The following is a 14,182-nucleotide window of genomic DNA, read 5'->3' on the forward strand; positions in this document are numbered from 1 at the left end:
CCCCCCAGCAGGAAGCAGCCCCGACACGCCCAGCGGCCCGGGGGGGGCCAGGTCGGGCCAGCGGGCCTACCTGCAGAGCCTGGAGCGCAGCAGCCGGGCCTGGGTCCTCTCCTCAGGGAAGAACCCCCCCCACCAGGCCCTGGGGCCGCAGGGGGGCGGCAACATCTGGTACAACCCCATCCCCGAGGATGAGGACGCAGGAAGCCCCCCCGGGGAGGAGGAGGTGTGGAGGCGGAGGGACGACCCGCAGCAGGGGGGGGACAGTCCGCCGGACAGCCCCCACCCCAGCGTCAGCCACCATGTTGATGACATCACAACACAGAGCACAGGTAAGGTCTGACTCCGCCCCCATTCCCTCCGTTACACAGGTACTCACCTGAGCTCACCTGACCCCCCCAGACGAGCCTGCGTCAGACTGGAGCCCCGCCTCCCAGAAGAAGGGCGTGTCAGGGGGCGTGATGGAGCGGCTGCGCTCCCCGGCGACGGTCAGGAAGTTGTCCCTGAAGATGAAGAAGCTCCCGGAGCTGCGACGCAAGCTCAGCCTCCGCTCCTCCGGCCGCGCCCATCGCCATGGAAACCACGGCACAGGGGGCGGGGACGAGGCCCCCGGCAACAACGCAACACCGCCCGCCGCCTCCTCCTCCAACCAGAATGTCCTCAGCAGGTATCACCTGGACAGCTCCGCCCCTCCAGCCAGACCACAGCGACGGTCGTCAAGGGGACGCTCCGCCCACAAGGGAGGTAAACAAGCTGTTGTTGTTGTGTTTGTTGTTGTGTTTGTTGTTGTGTTTGTTGTTGTGTTTGTTGTTGTGTTTGTTGTTGTGTTTGTTGTTGTGTTCAAAACAACGTGATGTGATGTTACAGTTACATGTTACACCTGTGTTTCTGTGTGATGTTTCCAGCCTGCTGATTGGACGGTTCTCACTGTCGTCTCAGTGGGTAAATAAAGATGAATAAACAAGTAAACAACAGCAGGTTGTTTGTTTCAGTTCTGGTGTGACCAGAGTCCTGTCCCATAAAGCTGGATTAACCTAGTCAGGCTTCCTCTTCCTTATCTGGCTTCACTTACCCAGACATCCACCCTCCAGATTTCCGGTTCCATAAAGCCGGCTCTCAACTCACTAATTCAATCCAGACTTCTCCACTCTAGATCTGTGTGCGCTCACATAAAAAGGGCGGAGTTAGCTGCATGCGACCAATCACAAACATGCAACAAACCGGCCCGAGACGCATATTTCACAACGGAGGAGCAAACAATAATAATCAATAAATACGATCGATACAAATCAATAATCCAGGCAAACAGCAACACAGTTACAGCTGCCAAACGGAGCAAGGATCTCTGGGAAAACATGGCCGACTGCGTCAATGAGGAAGTTAGTGCCATTATAATATTACTGCCCCACTATGACTGCACTTGTGTATCTGACTACAGTAACATGTGTGTGTTCATACATGTGTGTGTGAACCACATGTTTGGTTATGACATGTGATCGTAGCCCCGTGACTTTATGAACAGCTCTACGTACTGTGTTCTTCACAGGTTTTCAGCATCGCCAACACAAGTACCGATCAATCAATCAATCGATCAATCGATCAATCCATGATTTACTGAAACAAATCATTGATCAATGACATTCTATCTGTGTCTTGCTTGTAACCCGTCCAACGAGGGATTTCAGGACATCATAATAATGACCAACATCACTCAGAAATATATGAACTGTCTCAAAGACCCTCAGGTCAATGCACACTGTGGGGGGCTGTCAGCGCGTGGTTGGGGTGCGTTCCATTCCTGATGTGAGGCTCCAGCAGCTGACAGATGTAATGTAACCCCTCCCCCCAAAACCTCTACCTTTCTACAGTCATTGTTCAGCCAATCCCACCGGATTACAGCCATCCCTAAATATTCTCTCTGCCTGAGCGCTCTGCACACAAGCTGTGACCCGAGATCCACCGGGTTCTCAGGGAACGGACGGCCCGTTTTCAGGAGAACCGATTGGTCAGTAGGTGGGGCTGTTATACCTGCTGAGCTCTGATTGGTCAGTAGGTGGGGCTGTTATACCTGCTGAGCTCTGATTGGTCAGTAGGTGGGGCTGTTATACCTGCTGAGCTCTGATTGGTCAGTAGGTGGGGCTGTTATACCTGCTGAGCTCTGATTGGTCAGTAGGTGGGGCTGTTATACCTGCTGAGCTCTGATTGGTCAGTAGGTGGGGCTGTTATACCTGCTGAGCTCTGATTGGTCAGTAGGTGGGGCTGTTATACCTGCTGATCTTATCCTGAACTTATCCTACTCCGGAGCAGGTTAGGTGTTCAGCATAGGTTACCGCGACAACGTAGCCCGATAGAAAGTCAGCCACCTTTATGGTACCGAAAAGCCAGGGTTAAGCCTGAAGTTATCTGGCTAAGCCGTAGTCCAGCTTTAGGGTACAGGCCTCTGGTTCTGACCTGGTTCTGATCTGGTTCTGTTCTGTTCTGACGACCCGGTGTGACCGTGAACATGACTGTTCTACTTGTAGGTTACCTGAGTGACGGGGACTCTCCAGAGCTGCTGCCTCGCCAGCAGGTGTCGCCACTGGCCACACCCCCAGACTCAGCGTGTGACGTCACTTCCTTCCGGTTGTACGTGGGCTCCACCCCCCAGCGATGCAGCCAACGGGTGACGGGCCTGCTGACCGTCCACCTGCTGGGTCTGGAGGACATGAAGACCAGCAGGTAAGAGCGCCTGACTCCGCCCATCTGCCTGAAGCAGAAAGACATTAACCCTTTAGTTACACCAAGGGTTACCTGTACAGCCCCGCCCCCGGTCCATGTTACTTCCAGAGGAAGCTGCTTCACTTCCTGTTTAGACCTGCTGCACTCAGGTGTGTGGGCGTGTCTCTCAGGTCAGAGGACAGGAAGGACGTCTTCCTGGCCATACAGATTGACGGCGTGACGAGAGCAAGGACCGCCCTCCTGACCCTGAGAAGTCCCGCCCTCTCATTAAACCACGCCTTCCACCTGGAGCTGGAGAGGGCGCGACAGCTACGTGTGGTCGTGCTAACGCCAGGTATGCTAGCACTGCCAGTACTAGCACAGCTTCTACCACTACAAATATCACTACTGCTAATAGCAGTACTACTACTAGTACTACCACTGCTACTGATAATACTATCACTTCTTCTTCTTCTCCTCCTTTCTGCTTCTCCCTTCAGGGTCTCCACAGCCAATCAGTGTCCTCCATCTAACCCTGTCTTCTCATCCTCTTCTCTCACACCAACTACCTTCATGTCCTCTTTCACTACATCCATAAACCTCCTCTTTGGTCTTCCTCTAGGCCTCCTGCCTGGTAATATTACCACTACTATTGCTAATACTAGTACTGTTGCTGCTAATACCACCATTACTATGGCTAATATGAGTACGAAAACTGCTAATACTAGTCATACTACTACTACTAATACTATTACTCCTATTACTGCCACTCGGTCTCTAACCAGACCTCCTGTGGTAACCTGATTGGTTCACAGCAGCAGCTGAAGTCCATGTTGGACGTGAACTGTCACCATCGATCGAACCCAGAGCCAATCGGTGTTTTGTGTTCCAATCTCTGCAGCCAATCCACAAGCAGCTGGAGGCTCCAGACCAGGAGCAGATCAGGGTCAACCAACCAGAAACAGAGTGTGCTGTCTGGGCGGAGTCTCCATCCCTCCGCTCTTTAAAGGTTAGTGGCTCAATGGATGTGGAAGAAGAGTTAATGCAGTAGAGGCACAGAGATGCTGGGCAAATTGATTGATGGATTGATTGATTGTCGTTCAGGGAGTCGCAGCCAGCAGCTCTGTGTGAAGCTGGAACCCAGAGGTCTTCTTTACGTCAAGCTCTCGCTACAGGAAAAGTGGGACACAAAGGTAAAGAGTGGAAAGACACCTGACCTCTAGGGGCGGAGTCAGAGGTCATTCTGACCACACCTCCTTAACACCAATACTAACACTGAGACACAGATGGACAAAGCTACATCTGGTACATAAACTACATCTGGTACATAAACTACATCTGGTACATAAACTACATCTGGTACATAAACTACATCTGGTACATAAACTACATCTGGTACATAAACTACATCTGGTACATAAACTACATCTGGTACATAAACTACATCTGGTACATAAACTACATCTGGTGCTGCATCTGGTTCTTAAGCCCCCCCACTGCTCGTCTCTATTACAATGCTACCCCCCCCCCCCCGCCCACTGACGTAGCGTTTGTTACCCCCCCAGCCCAGCAGCGACCCCTCCAGGCCTGCCAATGTGTTTGGGGTTGAACTGCACCACCTGGTGGAGACCGAAGGCTCTGCGCCCCCCATCCCTCTGCTGATCCAGAAGTGTGTGGCAGAGATAGAACAACGGGGCCTGAAGGTTCTGCTCCACACTGCTGGCCGGGTTCTGAGCCCCCCTCCAGAACCGAGCTGACCCCTGTTCTGTTCCAGGTGGTGGGGCTCTACCGACTCTGTGGCTCTGCTGCCGTCAAGAAGGAGCTCCGTGATTGGTTCGAGAGGAGCAGCTCAGCCGTGTGCCTCAGCGAGGACCTCTACCCCGACATCAACGTCATCACAGGTCAGGGGAACTGCACCGAGTCCAGGAACCAGTCCAGAACTGAGTCTGGAACGGGGTCAGGACTGGGTCCAGAACCGGGTCAGGAACCAAGTGTAGAATCGTGTTCAGAACCACACCGAGTCCAGGACTGAGTCCAGAACCGATTCTTGAATCAAGCTTCAGGCAGACCCGGGTCTGGACCTGAACTGACTCATAGTCAAAGGCTCAGACTGGTCTTCCTGCCCCGGTTCTGACAGGAACTGTTTAGCCCGTCTCCCGTTGACCGTTTCGCGAATGTGAGTCGGTTGAAGGTCGTCTGCTTTGACTCGTTGACTCACTACCTGCTGGTGTGTCACCTGACCACCTGCTGACACAGCACTCCGTGTTCCTCAGGCATCCTGAAGGACTACCTGCGGGAGCTGCCGTCTCAGCTCATCACCAGGACCCTGTACCAGGTGGTCAGGGAGGCCATGACCCTGCGGCCGCCCCCAGCAGAGCCCGATCCTCAGCTGGCCAGAACCACCGTGGAGCTGCTGTCCTGCCTGCCTCCTCCAGAGAGGGTAAGAGACGCCAGGTAGGACAAACCACAACCACACCCACTTCCTGTTTTGTCCTGGACCGTCCTGTCTGTCCCTCCAGGCCACTTTGTCCCTCTTGCTGGACCACCTCAGCCTGGTGGCGTCCTTCAGCTCGTTCAATCGGATGACACACCAGAACCTAGCGGTCTGCTTTGGCCCCGTCCTTCTGACGCCAACTCAGGAGGCATGGCGGGCGGGAGGGGGCGGAGCAAGAGGCGGAGCAAAGGGGCTTGGTCACGGTGAAGAAGTGGCGAGTGCAGTTGACTTCAAACGCCACATCGAGGCGTTGCACTACCTCCTGCAGCTGTGGCCAGGTACGAGCCCCACCCTCACTTCCTGTTGCCATGGGAACAATCTTTCCACTTCCTTCAGCTTCAGTTTTGCTCTTCTTCCTCAGTTCCAACTCACCAAATCCCAGCAGACGAGCACACCGACGTGCCTTCCCAGAAACCCCTGGGCCAACCGCCACAGCAGCAACCTGCACTGCGATTGGCTCTGCCCGCGAACCCCGAGGCGGAGGCGGTGGTGTCACGCCGCGGTCGAGGCAGTCTGGCCCGCTTGGAGAGCCCGCCCCCCATCAACCGATATGCCGGGGACTGGAGTGTCTGCGGACGGGACCTCCTGTCCGGCCAGGAAGCCGACTACGACGAGGTGGCCGGAAGCGAGAGCGACGGAGGTGAGCAGCAGACGGTCAGACGCGTTTGTGGTACCGCAGCGGGGCGCCGTCAGCACAGGAAGTCAAGGTCAAGTCAACAGGAAGTGTGTGAGAACACGCCCAAACCTGGCGGAGTGCCAAAGCTCAAAAAAACTTTTTGTCCAAAGTTGTTCAAAGAAAGACCTTTCAGTTCTCATCAGGAGGCTTCTTCAGTCCTGACGTCACACCGACCACCACCAGAACTGAAGAACCCTCCTGGGCAAGAGGTGAAACGTCTTCAGGAACTTCCTGTGAGACCAGGGGGTTGATTTGAACATCTTTGGAGAACCGTGACCTGGGAGCAGGAGAACCTGAACACTCGGTCTCTCCACCGTCCTTCAGTTCTAGACCCAACGCCTCGCCTGAACGCTGACCTATCAGTTCTCTGCTAACGTCTCAATTCTCCCATCTGGTTGGGTCACCTCTAAACAAACTAGCCTGGTGGTCTCTAGCGGTTGTTGTGGGCGGAGCCTACCTTCAGCCGGTTGTTGTCCTGCTGTGGTCTCACTCCTTCCTGTCGGTGCTGTTCCAGGCAGTGCTGATGAAGATGAGAAGAAGAAGGCGTGGTCTGGGGGAGGCGGCCTGTTTGTGGACGACTTCATGGACTTCGATGCTCCTTTTAACTGCCGACTCAGCCTGAAGGACTTCGACACGCTGATCCACGACCTGGACCGGGAGCTGGCCAAGCAGATCAACATCTGTCTGTAGAAGAGGATGGACGGCAGGACAGACGGTGGATCACCTGGATCCTGGTGGATCACCAGGATCCTGGAGGACCACCTACATCCTGGTCGACTACATCGGGGCTGTTTTAACCATGATTGGACTTGTTGAAGCTAGCTGAGGGGTGGTGCAGTGGTATCATCCAATCAGAACCGCTGTAGCGCCTGATGAAGACCAGCTGATGGCTCCATCGTTCCTCTGGGTGTGCTGGGACTACCCACTTAGGTACTAGTTGTGCTAGAAGTTAGTAGCAGGTTGGCCTGTCGTCGGGTCCCTGCCCGTCCCCGTTGCCGTGCCCTCTGCCGGTCCTGCCGGTGCTAACGGTCCTGCCGGTGCTAACGGTCCTGCCGGTGCTAACGGTCCTGACGGTGCTAACGGTCCTGCCGGTGCTAACGGTCCTGACGGTACGTCCGGTTCAGTGAGTGGGCGGAGCAGCTGAGTGTTTCCTGGTACAGCTTTCACTGTGATAAAGGAATACGACGCCATATTCAGTGTTAACCTCTGTTTTGCACAACTTTAGTAGCACTTGTGTTTTGTACTGACGACGTTTCTATGCAGATGATGTAACCAAAGGTTTGAAGCACATTCCTGTCTGTGATTGACGTTAAAGATTAAAGCCGTGATTAGAACCAGCAGGCTGGATGTTAGTGGACCAGAGCAGGAACACACCGACCAGAACCACCGGTCTGAGCAGGAACACACCGACCAGAACCACCGGTCTGAGCAGGAACACACCGACCAGAACCACCGGTCTGAGCAGGAACACACCGACCAGAACCACCGGTCTGAGCAGGAACACACCGACCAGAACCACCGGTCTGAGCAGGAACACACCGACCAGAACCACCGGTCTGAGCAGGAACACACCGACCAGAACCACCGGTCTGAGCAGGAACACACCGACCAGAACCACCGGTCTGAGCAGGAACACACCGACCAGAACCACCGGTCTGAGCAGGAACACACCGACCAGAACCACCGGTCTGAGCAGGAACACACCGACCAGAACCACCGGTCTGAGCAGCAAACCCGGAACCACCTTGCTGTGCGGCAACAATGCTACCCACTGCACCACTGTGCCGCCCACAACTACTAAACTGGTATAAAACTAGTTTAAATACTAAACTGGTGCAGCACTAGTTAAACAGTAAACTGGTGTAGAACTACTTAAATACTAAACTGGTGTAGAACTAGTTAAATACTAAACTGGTGTAGAACTACTTAAATACTAAACTGGTGTAGAACTAGTTAAATACTAAACTGGTGTAGGACTAGTTAAATACTAAACTGGTGTAGAACTAGTTAAATACTAAACTGATGTAGAACTAGTTAAATACTAAACTGATGTAGAACTAGTTAAATACTAAACTGGTGTAGGACTAGTTAAATACTAAACTGGTGTAGGACTAGTTAAATACTAAACTGGTGTAGGACTAGTTAAATACTAAACTGGTGTAGGACTAGTTAAATACTAAACTGGTGTAGGACTAGTTAAATACTAAACTGGTGTAGGACTAGTTAAATACTAAACTGGTGTAGGACTAGTTAAATACTAAACTGGTGTAGGACCAGTTAAATACTAAACTGGTGTAGGACTAGTTAAATACTAAACTGGTGTAGGACCAGTTAAATACTAAACTGGTGTAGGACTAGTTAAATACTAAACTGGTGTAGGACTAGTTAAATAATAAACTCTTAAATTCTCGCGCGTCGGTCTTCATCACGCTTCCGGTGTTGTCTTCGCTCCGCCCATCATGAACGTCATTGGCTGGAAGCAGTCTCCGCCTCCCTCTCGTTCTCCCCGTAGGGGGCGTGTCTCCGTCTCGCGCTCAGTGTCTCGTTCCAACATGGCTGACGCGTAACGGCTCTGCCGCGGAGGAGGACGGGACGCGCGAGCGTGTGGCGCGAGCGTGTAGTGCGCGCGTGTGGCGCGCGCATCGTCGCGTGCGTGAGGTGGACTCCACCGGCACCGGAACTGGAACTGTTCCTTGACCTGCGGCAGGTAGGGCCCCCGAACTGCGTCACAGCGGCGCGAGCCGACCAGACGGGAAGCAGACAGCTGATCCCAGCTCAGGCTGTCCCGACGGACCGGAAGTCCCGCCGCAAGACCGGAACTCGCGACAGCAACTGAAATGAAGCTGCATTCCGCTGCAGATCAGATTAGATGACATCCAATTATATTAACTTTATGATCCCAACGTGGGAAACTCACTGGGTGGGGGTCAGGGGTCAAGGTTGTTACCAGCAGACTGATAACCGATCACCTGATCAGCCATCAGTCTGCTGATTGGACGTCAACAAGAGAACTGGGTCCTGTCAGAGCTGACCTGAGACCAGGTTAGGCTCCTCCTTCTGACTGGTCCGGTGTCTTTAGGCTCCTCCTCCTGACGGCCTGTGTCTTTAGGCTCCTCCTCCTGACGGCCTGTGTCTTTAGGCTCCTCCTCCTGACGGCCTGTGTCTTTAGGCTCCTCCTCCTGACGGCCTGTGTCTTTAGGCTCCTCCTCCTGACGGCCTGTGTCTTTAGGCTCCTCCTCCTGACGGCCTGTGTCTTTAGGCTCCTCCTCCTGACGGCCTGTGTCTTTAGGCTCCTCCTCCTGACGGCCTGTGTCTTTAGGCTCCTCCTCCTGATGGCCTGTGCTGTGTGTCTTTAGGCTCCTCCTCCTGGGACCTGGGGCTGGATTTCCCATCATGCCTGTGGACATGAGGGTGTGTCTGTCCAGCTCCCCTCATCCTCGTCAGCCCTTCGGTGAGGGCGACGCCCACCTGTTGAGGCGCTGCCGACCGCTGCGATCGTGTTTGGCTCAGGTTGCCATAGCGACTCCAGCCCCAGTGGGCGAGGAGCGGCCCGGGGGCCCGGCGGGCGAGGAGCAGCCCGGGGGCCGGGCGTGGCCCAGCAGGAAGCAGAGGAAGCGCGTGGCGTTCGCTGATGCCCGGGGGGGGGTGCTCACCACCATTCACCTGATCGATGACGAGCTGCAGTTCCACCTGTCCGACATGGGGGGCGCCACCGCCAGCCTCCAGCAGGGGGGCAACACGGGTGAGTCAAGAGGGGCTGGGGGGGGGCAGAAAGCAGTGGAGGCGTGTCTAACCCTGACCCTCTTGCTTCCCCTCTAGCGCCCCCTGCTGGGGGGTCAGGGCTGGTCCTGGCCTTCACCCCCCCCGCTGATGACTACCTGCTTCTGAGGTCCCGCCTCTGGGCCCAGCAGGTGTGTCTGGAGACCTGCCGGGTGAGGGTCCGCCTCCTGTCGGGGACCGTCCAGGTGAGGAACCTGTCCTTCGAGAAGTGGGTGTCGCTGCGCATCACCTTTGACTCCTGGCGCTCCTTCAGGGATGTTCCCTGTCAGTACCTGAACAACGTGTACGGTTGCCCGGACACCAACACCTTCTCCTTCTCCGTCCGCATCCCGGAGGCCCCGCCCCCTGACGCCATCCAGTTCTGCATCCAGTACCGGACCCCGGACCAGACCTTCTGGGACAACCACCACGGGAACAACTACCGGCTGGCCGGGGCTGGCGTCAGCCCCCTGATCCAGGGCGCCGGCCCGGCCCGGGGGGCCGACGCCCCCGTGGGGATGGACATCCAGGGGGGCCAGAAGACCAACGAGATCGAGTTTGATCCCTACGGGAGTCCCAGGACCTCAGCGGGGATCTTCCCAGAGTGGCAGAGCTGGGGGGGTGTGGAGACCAGCGCCCCCTACTGGTGATCCAGGTGGTCCCACTGGTGGTCCAGGTGGTACCACTGGTGGTCCCACTGGCGGTCCAGGTGGTCGCACTGGTATACTGGTAGACGAGGTGGTTCCACTGGTGATCCAGGTGGTCTACTGGTAGACGAGGGGGTTCCACTGGTGGTCCAGGTGGTCTACTGGTAGACGAGGGGGTTCCACTGGTGGTCCAGGTGGTCTACTGGTAGACGAGGGGGTTCCACTGGTGGTCCAGGTGGTCTACTGGTGATCATGGTTCTTCCTGTTGCACACCAGTCCTTCACGCGAGCACCAGCCACTTCCTGTCCCGTGGAGCCGGTCCAGGTGTTGGGTCGGGTTCACTGGAGGTTCTCACTAGAAACACTTTACCCTAATTAAATATGCAATTCAGTAGCCAATCAGGAGTCCCAGTGGTTCAGAGTACGTCCCTCATCCTCACCTCCACGTCAGGCGGGTCACCACACAGGAGACCAGCCAGAACCAGCTCAGAACTACCCACAATGCACTGCAGCTGAACGTGGTTAGAGACTGACATGACAACCGTTAGCGTCGCTGTCTCACGGCTAATCCGTCTGTCTCACAACAGGCTAGCTGCTAGCAGTGGGTCGCCGCGTCTATTGTACGTCACGCGTGTGAACGCAGCGTGAGGAGTGATGAGGTCAAAGGTCAAATGTTAACTGTCAGCCCATGGGTCTCGTTAGCTTTAAATGCTCGTTAGCATTTCACTGGGATGTTTCTGTCCCTCCTTTCAGGTTGCTGTTGTCACGGTGACCGCTGTAAATACCCCAATGTAACCAGTCGTTGTTTTTGACTGTAAATGTAGCGCTAAAGGCTAACCTGCACTTCCTGTTAGCTCCTTCAGTCATGCTACTGCTAAGCTAACAAACACTTCCTATGTGTGTTTGTGTGTTTGTGTGTCCTGTAGCTCTGCTGCTCAGTAAAGGAAGACCATCTGAAGCAGGAAGTGATTTTGTCCCTGTTGTCTTTTCAGAATAAAAGTCTGATGTTGTAGAGCTGGTGTGTGTTTCTGTTCACGTCCATCACCTGATCGTCAGGAAGTCACGAGGAAAAGAATTCAAACTGTAATCGTTTCAACTTCGACCTTCGCTTTGTCAATGACCTGAACTCTGATGTGAACTGAATCAGACGGACACAAAGTGGGCGGGGCGGTACGGTGGCGCAGTGGTTAGCGCTGCCGCCTCACAACACAGCGGACCCGGGTTCGAGTCCCGCTCTGTGTGGAGTTCTCATGTTTTCCCCGTGTCTGGCGGGTTCTCTCCGGGTTCTCCGGCTTCCTCCCACCTCCAGAAACATGCGCTTCAGCTTGATTGGCCGGTCCCAGATTGCCCGTAGGAGTGAGTGTGTGTGTGCGTGGTTGTATGTCTTTGTGTGGCTCTGCGGTACACTGGCGTCGTGCCCAGAGTGTCCCCCGCCTCACGCCCTATGCCGCCGAGATAGGCTCCGGCTCCCCGTGACCCGCTGCGGCGGATACAGCGGTGGTGATCTGAAGATGACTGACTGACTGACTGACAAAGGGGGCGTTGACCCGTCGGACGGTCCTGAAGGGGGCGTTCACTCGTCAGACGGTCCTGAAGGGGGCGTTCACTCGTCAGACGGTCCTGAAGGGGGCGTTCACTCGTCAGACGGTCCTGAAGGGGGCGTTCACTCGTCAGACGGTCCTGAAGGGGGCGTTCACTCGTCAGACGGTCCTGAAGGGGGCGTTCACTCGTCAGACGGTCCTGAAGGGGGCGTTCCTGTCTGCCAATCGGATTATCGTCCAGGAAATACGTGAGGAGCCAGCGCTCAGACAGGAAGTCCCTCGTCACACACAGGAAGTCAACATGATAATGTCACAGACTCAGAGGGAACAGGACAGGAGGAGTAGTGGCATTAGTTACTTCATTAGTCTAATAGATTACCAGCTACCTAGAGCATTAGTTACTTCATTAGTCTAATAGATTACCAGCTACCTAGAGCATTAGTTACTTCATTAGTCTAATAGATTACCAGCTACCTAGAGCATTAGTTACTTCATTAGTCTAATAGATTACCAGCTACCTAGAGCATTAGTTACTTCATTAGTCTAATAGATTACCAGCTACCTAGAGCATTAGTTACTTCATTAGTCTAATAGATTACCAGCTACCTAGAGCATTAGTTACTTCATTAGTCTAATAGATTACCAGCTACCTAGAGCATTAGTTACTTCATTAGTCTAATAGATTACCAGCTACCTAGAGCATTAGTTACTTCATTAGTTAAGCAGGTTACTGTGCTCTATGTCCTTATAGGTTTTCTGAGGTTCACCCCTCATCTATCCAGCGGTTGGGGTCCTGCTTCCTCTCGTCCTCCTTCCACCATACAGTCTCCAATCAGCTGTAATTTACCGACTACATGATGGGAACGTGTACTGAAGACAACAACCCAGTGGTCTACCTATAACCATAGAGACACTGACTCTATCTGGTCTACCTATAACCATAGAGACACTGACTCTATCTGGTCTACCTATAAGCATAGAGACACTGACTCTATCTGGTCTACCTATAACCATAGAGACACTGACTCTATCTGGTCTACCTATAAGCATAGAGACACTGACTCTATCTGGTCTACCTATAACCATAGAGACACTGACTCTATCTGGTCTACCTATAACCATAGAGACACTGACTCTATCTGGTCTACCTATAACCATAGAGACACTGACTCTATCTGGTCTACCTATAACCATAGAGACACTGACTCTATCTGGTCTACCTATAACCATAGAGACACTGACTCTATCTGGTCTACCTATAACCATAGAGACACTGACTCTATCTGGTCTATCTATAACCATAGAGACACTGACTCTATCTGGTCTACCTATAACCATAGAGACACTGACTCTATCTGGTCTACCTATAACCATAGAGACACTGACTCTATCTGGTCTATCTATAACCATAGAGACACTGACTCTATCTGGTCTACCTATAACCATAGAGACACTGACTCTATCTGGTCTACCTATAACCATAGAGACACTGACTCTATCTGGACTCTCTCTCTCTCTCTCTCTCTGACCCTGTTCTTGTCTTCCTTTGATTTCTTTTCCCCCCAACCGGTCGAGGCGGATGGCCCCCAAAAGAGTCTGGGTCCTGTCCGGAGTTTCTTCCTCAATGAGGGAGCTTTTCCCACCACTGTCTCTGATGCTCTGGAGGGTTCAGTTGGGTTTCTGTCTGTTAAAGCGCTTTGACATGTCTGCTGATGTGATTAAGATCTATATAAATAAAACTTGATTGATTGAAGAGACTAGTTTAAACACCTGAAGTAGAGACTAGTTTAAACACCTGAAGAGACTAGTTTAAACACCTGAAGTAGAGACTAGTTTAAACACCTGAAGAGACTAGTTTAAACACCTGAAGAGACTAGTTTAAACACCTGAAGTAGAGACTAGTTTAAACACCTGAAGTAGAGACTAGTTTAAACACCTGAAGAGACTAGTTTAAACACCTGAAGAGACTAGTTTAAACACCTGAAGTAGAGACTAGTTTAAACACCTGAAGTAGAGACTAGTTTAAACACCTGAAGTAGAGACTAGTTTAAACACCTGAAGTAGAGACTAGTTTAAACACCTGAAGAGACTAGTTTAAACACCTGAAGAGACTAGTTTAAACACCTGAAGTAGAGACTAGTTTAAACACCTGAAGAGACTAGTTTAAACACCTGAAGTAGAGACTAGTTTAAACACCTGAAGAGACTAGTTTAAACACCTGAAGAAGAGACTAGTTTAAACACCTGAAGTAGAGACTAGTTTAAACACCTGAAGTAGAGACTAGTTTAAACACCTGAAGAGACTAGTTTAAACACCTGAAGAGACTAGTTTAAACACCTGAAGTAGAGACTAGTTTAAACACCTGAAGAGAC

The 14,182-nt window shown here is 53.0% G+C and overlaps 2 protein-coding genes across 3 annotated transcripts in view; both read left to right on the forward strand.

Annotated features, from left to right (window-relative positions):
* Positions 1–7,198, forward strand: part of LOC137588670 (rho GTPase-activating protein SYDE1) — an 11,135-nt gene extending 3,937 nt beyond the window's left edge. Inside the window, exons 3-14 of the mRNA XM_068305869.1 lie at positions 1–329; positions 400–741; positions 2,520–2,715; positions 2,886–3,049; positions 3,596–3,703; positions 3,799–3,887; positions 4,260–4,397; positions 4,469–4,595; positions 4,968–5,134; positions 5,214–5,466; positions 5,550–5,828; positions 6,379–7,198. The exon at positions 1–329 is cut by the window's left edge and continues 104 nt beyond it. Of these exons, the coding sequence (XP_068161970.1) occupies positions 1–329; positions 400–741; positions 2,520–2,715; positions 2,886–3,049; positions 3,596–3,703; positions 3,799–3,887; positions 4,260–4,397; positions 4,469–4,595; positions 4,968–5,134; positions 5,214–5,466; positions 5,550–5,828; positions 6,379–6,554 (2,368 nt within the window). The 3' untranslated portion in view covers positions 6,555–7,198. The remainder of the gene's footprint in view (positions 330–399; positions 742–2,519; positions 2,716–2,885; positions 3,050–3,595; positions 3,704–3,798; positions 3,888–4,259; positions 4,398–4,468; positions 4,596–4,967; positions 5,135–5,213; positions 5,467–5,549; positions 5,829–6,378) is intronic.
* A 145-nt stretch (positions 7,199–7,343) lies between these two features.
* LOC137588672 (protein phosphatase 1 regulatory subunit 3C-B-like) lies at positions 7,344–11,283 on the forward strand. 2 transcript variants are annotated; one of them, XM_068305877.1, is made up of 3 exons: positions 7,344–7,669; positions 9,221–9,606; positions 9,684–11,283. In XM_068305877.1, the coding sequence occupies exons 1-3, from the start codon at positions 7,626–7,628 to the stop codon at positions 10,271–10,273; spliced, it is 1,020 nt and encodes a 339-aa protein (XP_068161978.1). In that variant the 5' UTR covers positions 7,344–7,625; the 3' UTR covers positions 10,274–11,283. The 2 variants fall into 2 exon arrangements, with proteins under 2 accessions (XP_068161978.1, XP_068161979.1); XM_068305878.1 differs by lacking the exon at positions 7,344–7,669 and adding an exon at positions 7,906–8,571.
* Positions 11,284–14,182: the final 2,899 nt, after the last annotated feature.

This window comes from Antennarius striatus, chromosome 21 (genome assembly GCF_040054535.1).
Source record: "Antennarius striatus isolate MH-2024 chromosome 21, ASM4005453v1, whole genome shotgun sequence".
NCBI lineage: Eukaryota > Metazoa > Chordata > Actinopteri > Lophiiformes > Antennariidae > Antennarius > Antennarius striatus.

Excerpts from the sequence above, each read along its gene's own strand:
- LOC137588672 (XM_068305877.1), top strand. The coding sequence starts at position 7,626 with ATGCTACCCACTGCACCACTGTGCCGCCCACAACTACTAAACTG. Across the intron at positions 7,670-9,220 it reads CGCCCACAACTACTAAACTG|GCTCCTCCTCCTGGGACCTG; the intron begins GTATAAAACTAG and ends GTGTGTCTTTAG. Across the intron at positions 9,607-9,683 it reads CCAGCAGGGGGGCAACACGG|CGCCCCCTGCTGGGGGGTCA; the intron begins GTGAGTCAAGAG and ends CTTCCCCTCTAG.